General features: G+C 41.8%; 1 protein-coding gene across 2 annotated transcripts in view; it reads right to left on the bottom strand.

The window, feature by feature from the left end:
* Nucleotides 1-3,470: 3,470 nt before the first annotated feature.
* Nucleotides 3,471-13,655, bottom strand: part of LOC138504373 (tropomodulin-3-like) — a 419,121-nt gene continuing 408,936 nt past the window's right edge. For both annotated transcript variants that reach the window (XM_069624833.1, XM_069624832.1), the window contains exon 10: nt 3,471-7,195. In XM_069624833.1, the coding sequence (XP_069480934.1) occupies nt 7,161-7,195 (35 nt within the window). In that variant the 3' untranslated portion in view covers nt 3,471-7,160. The remainder of the gene's footprint in view (nt 7,196-13,655) is intronic.

The following is a 13,655-nucleotide window of genomic DNA, read 5'->3' as shown; positions in this document are numbered from 1 at the left end:
GTGCAGGACACTGCTGGGTATTTGCAAGCATGCACTTCTAATGCTCTTCAGTGCCATGGTGCTTTACACAAAGGTCATGAAAACTGTAGTGGTGTCCCTGTGAGAAAGGTATCCGGCTCATTTTCTACCTAGATCCCCATGTCGCAAGACATCCCCATGTCGCAAGACTACTTGCTCTTGCTATAGCACATCTGGATGGCAACGGATATTCTCCAGAGCGATTCCTTAAACTGGCCCCAGAGATTAAATTCCTTGGATTCACTATAAACATTTTGCAGTACTTTGCCTGCTGGTAGAAAAAGTGCACAATAGGGGAGGTGAAAAACCTGGACAGGTGCCAGGCATCTCCCAGATTCTAGCAAGGAGAAATGGCTCCCATCAGTCACAATGCATGCCATATGTGTAGTCCCTCTGCATTATCAGGCCCAACAAAGAATTTCTCTCATAACTGCCGGACAGAGTTTTATTCCCAGGTGGTGCCCCCATCCACGCTAGAGGTTAATTGGTGGCTCCAACATACGGAAGCTTGGAAGGGCAGTACTATTCTTGGGTCTAAAGAAGAACTGTTGCATATATATTACATCTGGTTCTTTTGCTATCTGCACACTTGCCCGACACAAAGTGAGCTGCTACACGGTCCTGAAGATGGGCAACTGCTAGGTTGTCTGCTGAAAGTCTACACTTTGACCATGCAATTACCTATGCATGTGAGGAGGCTAGAGGGGTGAGGGTGTGGTGGTGTGGGCTTGGGTGCATGGGACGAGTGGAAACGACACCATTAAAAACATTTGTTGAATTCATGTCAACCAAAAGTACACAAAGAATAGACTAAAAAAATAAAAGTTGTTGAAAACAGAACCTTTCATTAGATCAACGGGGTGGAGGATGAGGGGGAGACAGGGTCCAGACTCCACCCCTATATAGTGAAGGCCTTCTGGAAGTATTGCCTAGAAAGGCAAAATGCAATCAGAGCAGAATGTCTTCCAGGTTGGTTAATTAAATGGAATATTGGAATTCCCGGTATCTGGCAGACCTGGGGATTTTTGTTTTTGCAAATTCAAAAAAATCTATGTGCCCTATTTGCCTCTTGGCTCAGCACTCAGATGGTTACCTTCTTCAGTTGGAGGCTGGATCCAATGGCGGCAGCCTTGGATGCCTTTCTACAGCCAGGGGTTCTGGGAACTCATTATGCCTTACCTTGGGTTTCCTTAGGGCAGAATTAGTGATGCTGACCCCACCACCCTGGACGTTGCAAGCTTGATTTTCCCCATCACACTTCCTCTGAACCTTCTCCTGACTGATCCTGGGCAAACCTCACCCACTGGGGATGTCAGGCAGGATGGTGTTGGTGGCCAGGATAATGTGTGGGCTCATTGAATGGTTCCGAGACTTCTACAGAAAGCTTAAACTAATTTCATAAACTTTGCCACCCAGTACTTCAAGATCCTATCGGGCCTCCTTGTCAGTCTGGCATTGCAGGTATCTGCAGAAGGGTGCAGATAGATCTTTTCAGTACATCTGACTGATTTTTGGCAAGCCATGTTCTTCTGAAAGGCTCTCCAGTGGAAAAGATCATCCCTTCATGTGTACGCTGCTCAAAGGTCTACATATCCCCACCCGTCCTATGACCCTGCTACCAAGTCCGCTGATGTTTATATGATACCTAGGATGTAGCAATCTTGGGAGGTTAAAAATGTCCTGCATGGAGCTCTTGTAACCTGACCATTCTCCTATGCTTTATCTCCTGCAGGAGGGTATTAGATGTGCATGCAATGGACATGACAGGCAGTCTTTTACTCAGATGTGGTAAGATGCATGCACCTATAAGGTCCAAATGCAATTCAAGGGTTATTTCCTACCCAAGTTATACAGATCAACTTTGCCTGGCTTGTTGAGTCAAAGTTTACGGGGTACTTTCGGTTGCTCTTCAAAGCTGGGACATCGGTGCAAGTAATGATTGCATTACATAGGACACAGGGGCAATTTTCTGTCCAATTTTGTCAAGATGAGTCAGCTGGGTATTGGAACAAGCGGGAATACTAACCTCTTTGGAGTGCATTCAGCCAAAGATGTACGGCTCCCAAGGCGTTAGAGGTTTTAGACCATATAGAGATCATCATGGAGACTGCAGACTTGTTGGGGAGTATCGCCTTTAAGGACAACTACCTTAAGCTTGCTTCTCAACCAGCCTTGGTAGTGGTAAGTAAGCTTTGAACAAGTATAATGCTCCTCTGGTCTTGATAGAATAGAGATTTTCAGAAACCCTTGGTGCAGAAAGTCTTGGGTCTATTAAAAGAGTGATCATTTTGGCCTAGCACCCTTTTACCACATGCATTTTCGCTATTTATTTTGCGGCAAAATGCATATGTTAACTGGGGGTAAGGTATATATGGTGGTGAGGATAGGAAGGGGAGGGTGCAGGAGGTCCCCCACCTAATTTTGCCACAAAATAAAGTGCAAAATTCAGTGAATAATTTACAGCAAAGGTTCATAGAACCAGCAGTATAGCCCCAGTAGCAAGACCGGGGAGGGCCTTTTGATTAGCAAAAGCTTGCAGATAGCATTAGTCATGCGTAGAGTGGCTACAGATTACTCAGAGCAGATATATTGTGCTGGCGCGTAGGCTACAACAAAAGCTTTTAGATGGATAATGAGGTCTTTCTTGGAGCTTGACAATCATATGTTCCAACCCAGGTTCCGAGTCTACATATGAGAGAAGAGTTTATTTTCAGGTGGTCGTTTAAGATCACTTGCCAGTTCTTGATGTTGTGGCTGCAATGCCAAAGAAACATTACTGTAAGAAATTGTGGATTGACTTTGCATGGCCTTCTAGCGGGACATTGGTAGTTGATGTTGAGACATTTTATGAAAAGGACTCCTTTTCTCTGCAGGTATGGTGGGTACCATAGTCTTACATCTTTTGAGGAAGATTTCCTAAAGAGTTACTGCTAGAATTTCTTAATGTTAATTAAAAGGAATAAAAGCATAGTGCTGACCTCCATGTCCTTAATAGAATCAAGACTTTACAGCACAAAGTGTTTGCAAATTCTACATTTTTTTTTTAAGATTCAAAGCATTTTATGAGACTTTTGGAAAATGCCTAAAAGTCACACCAGCATTGTATCACCATCTCCTAAATCTTTTGTCCAACAACATTTAGTGCATGCGATGAACATTGGGGGCCCCCTCTCAGCCTTTACCCAAAGCTACAGGTCATAAAATGTATAAATCTGAATTGTGTTCTCCCAATTAATTTATAGAAAACATTCTTCTACATGTGGTAAAGATCAGTGTCTGAACTTAGGAGCAAATTAGGTTTTAAAATGCTGTTTGGTTTGTTACTCACACACATACTGTACTGCAATGCAGCTGCAAAACAAAATATACAAAATACAAAGCTGTATGTTCACTACCTACTGTTACCATCACTTCAATCTACATTTGTCACACATTCAATGAATTGAAATCGCTGGATATTTAAAATACTTTATTTGCTCTAAAGTTTTTACAGCATATAGTGCTGATAATCTATACACTCACATTAGTTCACTCATGTTTCTTTAACAGAAACTCAAACTAACTGAAGTTTGCAACTTACAATTTCTTGAAGCCTAGTGAGTAGAGAGACAGCTTTCCAACAAATGTATTCAAGCAAATAAGGTTTCAGGCCACAGGACAAGATGTCAGAAACGGAAACCAGGTATGCCCTCACAGGCTTTCTGCAATGGAATGCTTTATAAACACATCCATGGACAAGCAAATATGACTTGCATATTTGGATTACAAGTTGAATAACAAAAGGGTATTTTCCAAAAAGTTACGACATTTTTCACAAAAAAAGTAATCTCTGATTGCGTAAGGGTCATTATTGTCCGGCGGGGCCACAGGCCTTATTTATATCAATTTTAACATCACTAAGGTGCAGATTATTAAGACTTCAATTGACCCCCCACTCCCAACACCCAAGCCAAAGCAACAGTTAACACATTTTTAACTTCAGAAATCGTAATTTTTTAAACCTTTTCCAAATTGCCAGGGTTCAAAATCAGTCTAATTTATTTTATAAATATTTAGACCAGATAATACTTAAAAATACTGTGGAGGCAAAGGAATTTTTGACAGTTTTTTTGTTCTTAAACGTTCACTTAAATAAAACAAAATCATAGCTACAAATTTCGACAGTCCAAAAATTCTCACCATGGTTTTGCAGACAAAACCAAATGAACAAACATTGGTTACGTAGCTGTCTAAGCCATTTAGTCTTCTGTAGTTGAAAACATAAAACAAAATGGTACGAACACCCATTATTCAAGTGATAATACCATTTACAGGGGGACTTTATAATTTGACTACCAACTTTTTATTTATGACTCCCAGACATGTTGGAGTGACAGTTAAGGTCTTGCCAAGTAAAACGTTTGTATCACATACTGCAAGTCAGAAGTGGTCGCCAGGGCCGCTAGGCTAGAATTAGTTTGTCCTGTGATTGAACACATGTTTAAAAGTAATTTTGAAAATCTAGGGGGGAAATGGGTACATTGTCACCTATAAATATAGCCTGGTTTCTCTTCACCACATATTTTCACAAAGAGTTGAAAAATATACGCTTACAAGTCATTGTGCCTGTTCTAGGTTGAATCAATCCACTTCCAAGTCAATTTGACTTTGAAGCTGATTGATTCGACCAATAACACATAGTATGGAAACTGCAGAAGAATAAGTGGAAAAATCATTCTGTTCAGTCCACATCAAATTCCAGTGTACAATGATCCCCACCCTCCCCCCAAATAGGGCCCAACATGGCATAACTAAATCATTTGTGATAGATCTGCTGGTCAAAGCAAAGTATGCAAACAATATTACAAACAGTTTATGGAATCTTATTGCACTTCAAACAAAGCATATTGGCAAAATATCATGAAAAACCAATTAACTTCATTAGATTTTATTCTCTTCAACCCAGTGCAGTACACAAACTGAAGAACCCCACATTTAAAAATAGTTTGACAGCCTGAAAAATATAAAACATTTTTAACAAAGTGAATATGAAGATTTTAGTGGAAAAATAAAATTGCATTCCTGACAATTGCAAGACTTATATAATGTGGAAAATCTTTGGTTTTGTGCAGATTCCCTGCAGTTTCCTTTTTATGATATTGAAATAAAAAAAAAAAGTTTACAATTTAAAAGGTTTAAGAATTCAGAAAGCTAAAAAAAAAAAAAATCTATAGAATAAAAAATAAAATACCAAACAACCCCTTTTTCAACACCCATGTATTAAATCACAGACCAATAATGACATTTATCTTTCTGTACATAAAAGTACACAAAGTGTACATCTGTTAAGACATCACTGAATGTTACCCTGGAATGACTCTTAAGACTAGGATGTGTTTTATGGTTGCTCATTATTTGGCACCCAGATACATACATTTACAATGCTAGCATGATCTCAGATCATGTTTATATGCAACGTTTTAACAAATACATTTAGCTTACATTAAAAAAGATACAATTATGGAAGAAACATTTGAATGTACTAAGGATTTTTAAAAAGTACAGACTAAAGGTACTTTTGCAATGACTATGTTCAGTTTCCTGGACAATTAAATAGGATGCTTTGATTAAGTTCTATGTATGTAATGTATTTTTGCAAGTCTCATTTACACATTTACTTCTAGCTTTGTTCCAAAATGCACAGCCCAGATAAGAGAGAATCCTAGAACAAAACAGGTTGATGAACACAAGCAATTCTGTGGGGAGAGCTACTTGAACATATACTGGTCTTATTAAATTGACTGTGACGATACTGAAATCACACAGCAAGTTGCTGAACAAATTGCACACATGCCTTGATTGTACAGAAGGGTTGCAGCAAAGTATGTGAAAGATCTGCGTCACACTTCCACCCATCAAAATACTGTAACACATTCAGTGGTAGGTGCCTACACACTGCCACTTTTGTGGCCTTCCAGACATCAGACAACATTGTCATACCAGCATTTGTTTAAGAAACTGATTTTTAAATCATTGATTTTAATGACCGATGGGTTCATTAGTGTTGTAGCAAGTGCAACTAATTGTTAAAGCAATCAAACCAAGGCAAACCAAAGAGCCAACATCTGGAAAACAGTAGTTGAGCCCCAAGAGCAGCAAGTGACAGACACCCTAGTCTAGCTGTGCCCCAAACATGAGGGAGAAGGATTATTCAAGCACAAATTAAACCTTATTCTCATGGCATGGTGCCCACCCTGCAGCATTATTGGTCATATCTGAGAAAGCTTGGGCTGCAACAGCCAATCTGGTTCACTTTTATAATCAAAGTATTAGTTACATGATTAAAGGAGCTGGCCTCATTTAAACACTAGTAGGCCACTTTCAAGGTGGCTTGCAAGCAACTTAATTTATCACAAGCTATACATTCCTCATCAGATTAAAAACTTTAATTTGTATTCCTTAAAAAAAATAATCTTATTTTCTAAATGGAAATGGAACTGCGTTAGACACAAATGGCCACACGATGAGAATCTAATACAGATGTGTTCACGCGAGTCCTCATTTTTGATCTGGCCTATGGCACTGTTTATGTGGTTTCCCCTTTAAGAATGGGTTCAAAGGATGGAAATTGCACCTGGCAATGCAAAAAGAAAAATCTGTAGTCTTGATCAGTACATTCGTTCCTCTTTGAAAACTAAAATTAAAAAAAGCTGAGTGCACTGATGTATAGAAATATTTACAAATTGCACCAAAAGATCCCTTTTAGTTATCTAGCGCAAAGTGTCTTTCAAATAATTTTATTCAATAGTGCGCCCAATATCAATGAAGTTATCTCCAATCAAACAACTTTGAAAGAAGAATTTATGGATGGCTGGACTAATGCAGAGCGGAAAATCTTGCAATGGAAATTTGACACCATCCTGTGAAGTTTTATGCGGTTGGAAAGATCTTGTAAAAAAAAAAAAAATATGAAAACAAAAAATAAATGGAATTATAATATTCTTTAATAATCCCAATGGGATTGTAGTTTCCAGTCTTTTCCCTTCTACCCATGTAAAGGAAGTCTGAGTTCTCCGAAGCCAGAGTTCTCCGAAGCCCACGCTAAGCAGCTATTCCTTGATCTTTGAAAACTTCCAATGATGTTCAGCGGGCTTCACCAAGACTTAGTAATGGTCTTTTTCAACTCGTCTTTTGCGAACTAGATCAGTAACAAAAGAAAACAAAAATATGTAAAACAATGTCGATCGAGCAATTTTACACTTTTCATATCAGTATCAAAGGCATTTTTTGAGGGTTTTGGGTGACTTGATTAGTGCAGCTTCCAATATCTGTGAATGGTGCCAGTTATCAATGATGTGAAGGGCATTAAACTGAAAAAAAAACATGCTGCGGGCAACCGGAGATGCTATTCTGGATGGCCTTCACAACATTAGTGCAACAGGGAAGAGCGCCTTTCTTCTGCAATTTCTATGTTAGAATTGATACAAGGATCAGAGTTCAATACAAACGTGGACACAAATCAGATTTTACTGATGCTGATCCAGAGCAGGCCGTCACCCACTTTAGCGTGTGATAGATGTCTGCTGCTGGATGGACAGCAGCAGGCCCAAGTTGAACCCTACAAAACCCAGACATCATGAGATCTACAACAATGCCTTCTAGCTCCGCTCTCTGGGAATACACCCCTCCCCAGTCAAGTAAGTTTGGAACCTGGGAATGAAGCTAGATGAGAATTTAACACCAAAAAGCACCTAAAAGAAGCAGTGTCTTTAGGAGGAAGTGAATGTATATTCTCAGTTTTCGTTCCCACATCGAGGTGTTCTAGTCAATATCTGGTAATCTTAAGTAATAATCATTGCAAAAGCCTGGATGACAAAGACATCCCTATTCAGGGTGTAGTTGATGCAGCACACAGCTGCCCGCCTTTGCTTTAACTAAGCGATCATATTACACCTGAATATATGAGTCTGCAATGGCTCACTGTGGCCAGCAGGTTCTTATTTAAAACAGCCTGCCTATACATTGGAAAAAGGTCAAAAAGTAAAATGGACTAGATGTACATATGTGCACCCACCAGACAGTTGCATTTATTCAACTCATGCCACTTTGTGGTTCTCCCTGCAAATTAAGTGAAGGTGATCTGAGGGGCAGAACTTTAGCTGTTAAGGCAGCTAGTTTTGGAATTGCTTCCGAGTACTTGTCAGGCAGTTTGATGACCATCTGACTTTAGGAAAGGCTCAGAAGACTACATTTTTTGCAAGCATCCCATCAGTCTATGGAGTTGCTACCTCCACATGCAAGTGTTAGTCTCTGCTAGGTAAAAATTAGTGCAGTCCAACTGGTGTGGGACTACACAAGACTTCTCTTGGTATTGGGTAACCCACCTTTTAATATAGGCCTGTAAGGCAAGATTGAATGTAGTAACCCTGTGGGAGACTACTCCAGCCTTGTCCTCTTGGTAATAGGTAACCCACCTATTGGTATAGGTCTGTACTACACAAGTTGGTACAGTGACTGAGCAGCCAGACTAATCTCAAGAGGAGTAAATGAGCTGTAGCGATGCAACAGAAAGATTCAGTTACACATATGCAAATAACACTTCCACTAAAGGTTTTCTAGTAAAATAATTATTAATTTATCTAACATTCCGTTTTTAAATAAGCCTTTAGAAAGGGCAATATGCAACAATAAACATACACCTCATAACACTTCCTCAGATTTAAGTTAAGTAGATACCGTTTTGGGATGTCACACACACACACAACACTTCGTACACCCTGAGGTGACATCAATTACTAGGACACTGGACATATCAATGTTAACACTTAAAGCAATACTGAGGTTGTGGAAAAGGAAAAGTTTAGGGAAGGAAAACAGGCAAGTACTTTGCAATCCCCCAATGAGGTCTAGGTTAGACCTCTCCCAGCAATACAATTTAAACTATGAGGGACAGTTAAAACCAAAGTCAATGGGTCAGAAGAGTCTGCAGGGAGCCAGGACAGCCAAAGTTTAGGGAGCGGAGACACTTCTTCAGATAGCACAAAGGTCTTGCACAATGTTATTTAGAGAGTTTGTAGTAAAAGAATCACTGTTTGGCCACAAGCTGTAAGGCCTGTGAAGGGCAAAGCTGCAAGCAACTCTGCAGAAAAAGCAGCTACTGCAACTCTCCAGTGAGACAAACAAGCTATAGACCAATAAGTACACCTTTAGTCAAAACAGTACCTTAGGTTTGAAGATGATCCAGATGGCTTCTGTTCCGGTTGCAGTCCTGCAGTCCCGGGTTCCTGGGTCTCAGTGGGGACAAGAGGGAGGACGTCTGGAAGACTCCTGCACTGCAGTTTGAAAGCGGCAATGTGCTCTTTCCAAATCGGCAGCACTTCACGGTTTCAGCTACCGGTAAATAGCATCATTGCGGTTCTTGGGACTTGCTTCTGGGGTCCAGCACTCTGTTGAGGGTCCTCAGGATTTTCCTGGCTCTCTGGTCCGGCTTAAAGACGATGCACTCGTTTCTGGTGTTCCTGACCCCTGGCACTCAGTTCCAGCAGCAGCAACGAAGTACAGCCAGCAGGGAGAGGGGTTCGAGCAAAGTTAGTCTTGGGGTCAGTTGGTCACACCAACCCAAGGGAAGAAGTCGTCCTTTTCGGGCTCCTCTTGTCGATACGAAATTCGGAGCTTCAGCACTGCAGCAGGGCTTCACCGGGCAAACCAACAGTCCAGGAGGGTGCAGCAAGCTTCTCTTCTAGTTTCTATCTTCCGATGTCTCGTCCAGTGGTCTGTTCAAGAGACTGCGTCTTTTATGCATGTTTCTCCCATTCAGGCACAGCCTAGCTGTCACTCACAGCAGGGTGGCTGTCCTCCAAGGATAGCCAGCCAATCACCTTTGGGTGCATTCAGGTAAGATTCTGGCACCTACCTCGCTTCCTGCCCTGCCAGACTCAATGGGACCAGAGGCAGGCTTCAGCAGTGATGCCCCCCAAAGGTAAAAAGAACAAAAGGGCTAAACCTGCTTTGGGGCGCAGAGTAAAACCCAAGAAAGACCCCACAAGCAATAAATGCACAAAAAAAAAAAAAAAACGACCTGGGCCTTTTTGACAAAATGGGCACCCATGGGTTCAATACTGCAGCCGAGGATTCAGCCGGTCGTAAAAACACACTGGTAGGAAAATTAAACCACTACCACCAGCCATTAAAAGTAGTGAGGGTAACATAAAAAAGTCACATGAGTAAATAGGAAAAGGGGCAACTAAGTAACCCTCCAGTACTTCCACATAAGATGGGGTGTACTGGACCAACATAGGAAAAACAAGTAAAGTCAATTTCACTTTACTACTCTTGGGAACAGTAGTTTACCCAAGAGAAGGTATTTAAACCTTATGAGCAATCCAAAGGACTTATCTGTGACACTGCACGGAGGGTGCTGTGTGTCACAATACAAAAGGCGTGGCCTATGGAGTTTGTCAGACTTCAAAACTAAAGAAACAAGAGTCCAAATCAGATCAAAAATGCATGAGTGAAAAAAAGCTCTCACCCACTACAGGATAAAAATCAAAAGTCCCAAAGTCCAGCAAAAGAGCTGAGGGTCTCGAAGTTTGAAGGGAATTAGCACAGAAATGAGAATTCTCCCCAACAAAGCCAGCGCTACACAAGTTGGTAGTGTGACTGAGCAGCCAGGCTCAGCTTAAGAGGGGTAATGTGAGCTGTAGAGCTGTACAATGAAATTAGTAAATACAGGTATCCAACTAGAACAGTTACACACTTAGTTATACTATGACATGCATTACTCACCGTAATAACATTTTTGATCATTGCATGCTGTGCATTTAGTCCGACATCTAGTGGCAATCGTGGAGTATTGCATCTTGCTTTTAAATATCGAAAGGGGACGTCAACATGGGCGTGACTGCAACACTATCCCTAACGTGACGTGTAGTGTACCCAAAATCCCTCACACATAGAGGTCCCTCTGGTTGTGTTTTTTCTGCCGTGAGATAGTCAGCGTGAGCGAGTACAGAAGAGAGAAGGTGCAAGATGTCTATGTTCCTTCTACTCCACAAGGGAAGGAAGGGTGGGTGCATGTGAATCTAAGCAGATTCAATCATCAGAATTGCTATTACGGTGAGTAATGCATGTCTTCTGATGATTGTGGATCTGCTTAGAATCATATGCTGTGCATAGACTAGCGAGCAGTACCCAGAGAGGGTGGTGGGATGTGTGAAGGAACAGTAGCAAAGAGATGTCTTAGCACCGCTTGTCCCACCTGAGAATCAAACCTAGAGTGCATCTAGGCAGTAGTGTTGTGTAAAGGCGTGTACAAAACTCCAGGTTGCTGCTTTGCAAATGTACTCAAGAGGAACATTTGCAATGAATGCTATGGTTGCCTCTGTGCCCCGAGTAGAGTGTGCTCTAGGCGTGAAGGGCAGATCTCTTGGCAAGAGTAACAGTGTGATGCAGTTTATGATCCACTTTGAAATAGCCGATTTAGAGACAGTGTCCCCTTCTCTACCAGCTACCACTGAAAAATTGTTTTTCTTAGCGGCTTTGTCTTTTCTAAATAATAGATAGCCGCTCTCCTCACATCTAGTGTGTGGAGGCTTCTTTCTGCCACATTAGTGGGGTCCTGGAAAAAGGTGGGTAGTTCTATGGATTGGTTTACATGGAACATTGAAATAAATGTGGGCGCAAAGCAAGGGGGTGTGTGTGTGTGTGTGTGTGCGCAAAACCACCTTATCCTTGTGAATCTTGACGGATGGGTGCTGCACTGAAAGGGCCTGCAGTTCACCAACTCAACTTATAGAGGTGATTGCCACAAGGAAGGCAGTCTTGTAGGCGAGTGCATTAAGGCTAGCCTTGTGCAGTGGTTCAAGGGGAGGCCCCATTAGTCTGGTAAGAACATTCAGGTCCCACCAGTGTCCTGGGTTGGAAATAGCGGGATGAATCCTTTTTACCCCTTCCATAAATGCTTTAATTACTGGAATCTTCCACCACAAAACCTTTTTTTTTAAAATTAATTTTTATTATTTTATTTAAACCAAACACTACAAACCAAACAACACTACAAACCAAACTTGCAGTGCAATTTGTGACAATTCAATTAAGCACGTTTAAAATATAGACACTGGACTCCCGATCCCACCCCCCTTTATGAGCCTGCTTGTTCTTCGCATCCAATATCTGCTTCGCGTGGCAGGGTTTCGCTGCCCTCGGATTCTGTTGGATCCAATACTACTCCAAACATTTCAGCTATCAATAATTTCTATGCCATGAGGGAGCCTATTTCTTCTTCCCCACCCGTGCTACTAGTATCTTGCCATACCATTGTTTCAGCCTCTGCCCATTTCTGTAGGTCTTTCCACCATACCTCCACTCGTGGCTTATGGCACTTCTTCCATCCCATAGCGAACCTCCATTTCGCAAGCACATATGCCAAATCTTTCAATTTCCCAACATGTTTAAGTTTCCGTGATCTGGGATACCTCCCCAGCAAGCAAGCCCAGGCCGTGTCTATTGCGAGCGTGACCCCCTTCCCCGCTAGCTTTTGTGCCACTTCGCCCCAGAAGCATTCAATTAACGAGCACGACCAAAACATGTGTATCATGTCGGCGTTCTCATCACACTTAGGACACGCCTGGCGCCCAACATTTCGGAACTTTGATATTCTCTGAGGGGTCATGTATGCCCAGTGCGTTATATATAGCTGTATTTGTTTGAACCTGGCATTCCTCGACGCCTTCTTGTGAAGCAGGTTCCCATATCCCATCTTCCATCGGGACTCCCATTTCCGTTTCCCATTCGAATCTCAAATGTACCAATTCCTTCCCGACCTTAGTCATCAACATCTCATACAATCTAGAGATCTCATGCCCACCCTCCGATATATCATATATTGTCCCAACAGTAGCATCTGGTTCCTCAGTCAAAATAGTTTCAGGCCACATGCTTCGAATCTTCTGCACTATTCCATGATATGTGACATATTGGCCTAATCCCGCTACTTCCCCAAGTCCTTCAAAATCTGCAATAGTCCCATCTTGCCAAATGTCCCCCAATGTAACCAATCCCACTGATTCCCAGTAGGTCCTAATAATTACCCTCAACTGCTTATCTCCCTTTGCCAGTGCAACCAACGGCATCTGCGGGGCACATGGAAAAGGGTCCCCCATCATCCTGCAAGCTCGACGCCACATATTCCACCCCAACATCATTCCAGGGCGCTCCCTCATTTCTGAGCCAACCAACCAGATCATTTCTCGCAAGTAAAAAGGAGTACAGTTCCGCCCAAACAACCTATGTTCAGGGGTCTCTTCATCAGAGAGCCACTTAGCCACATATTGCAGTTGAGCTGCTACATAGTAAGCCTCAAAATTTGGCAGTTTAATACCGCCTTTTTCGTAGCAGTTCTGTAACTTCCATAATGCCACTCTATTCCGGGTACCATACCACAAGAAGTCCCTGCACATAAACTTATTCGGTATCATATATGCTATATTGCTAAAATAATGTAAAAGCCTAGGTAGAACCACCATTTTAAGCATTGCACTTTGTCCCATCATCGCTAGGGGCAACTTCTACCAAAACCTCATGCATTTCCCAATTTTCACAATGGCTATTTCAGTATTACACTTATGTTCCTCCTCTGCCGTGTGATACACGTCTATCCC

Source organism: Ambystoma mexicanum, chromosome 11 (genome assembly GCF_040938575.1).
Source record: "Ambystoma mexicanum isolate Mex_15411 chromosome 11, UKY_AmexF1_1, whole genome shotgun sequence".
Taxonomy (NCBI): Eukaryota; Metazoa; Chordata; class Amphibia; order Caudata; family Ambystomatidae; genus Ambystoma; species Ambystoma mexicanum.
The sequence above is the reverse complement of the archived record's forward strand: the minus strand, read 5'-3'. Positions and strand labels throughout refer to the sequence as shown.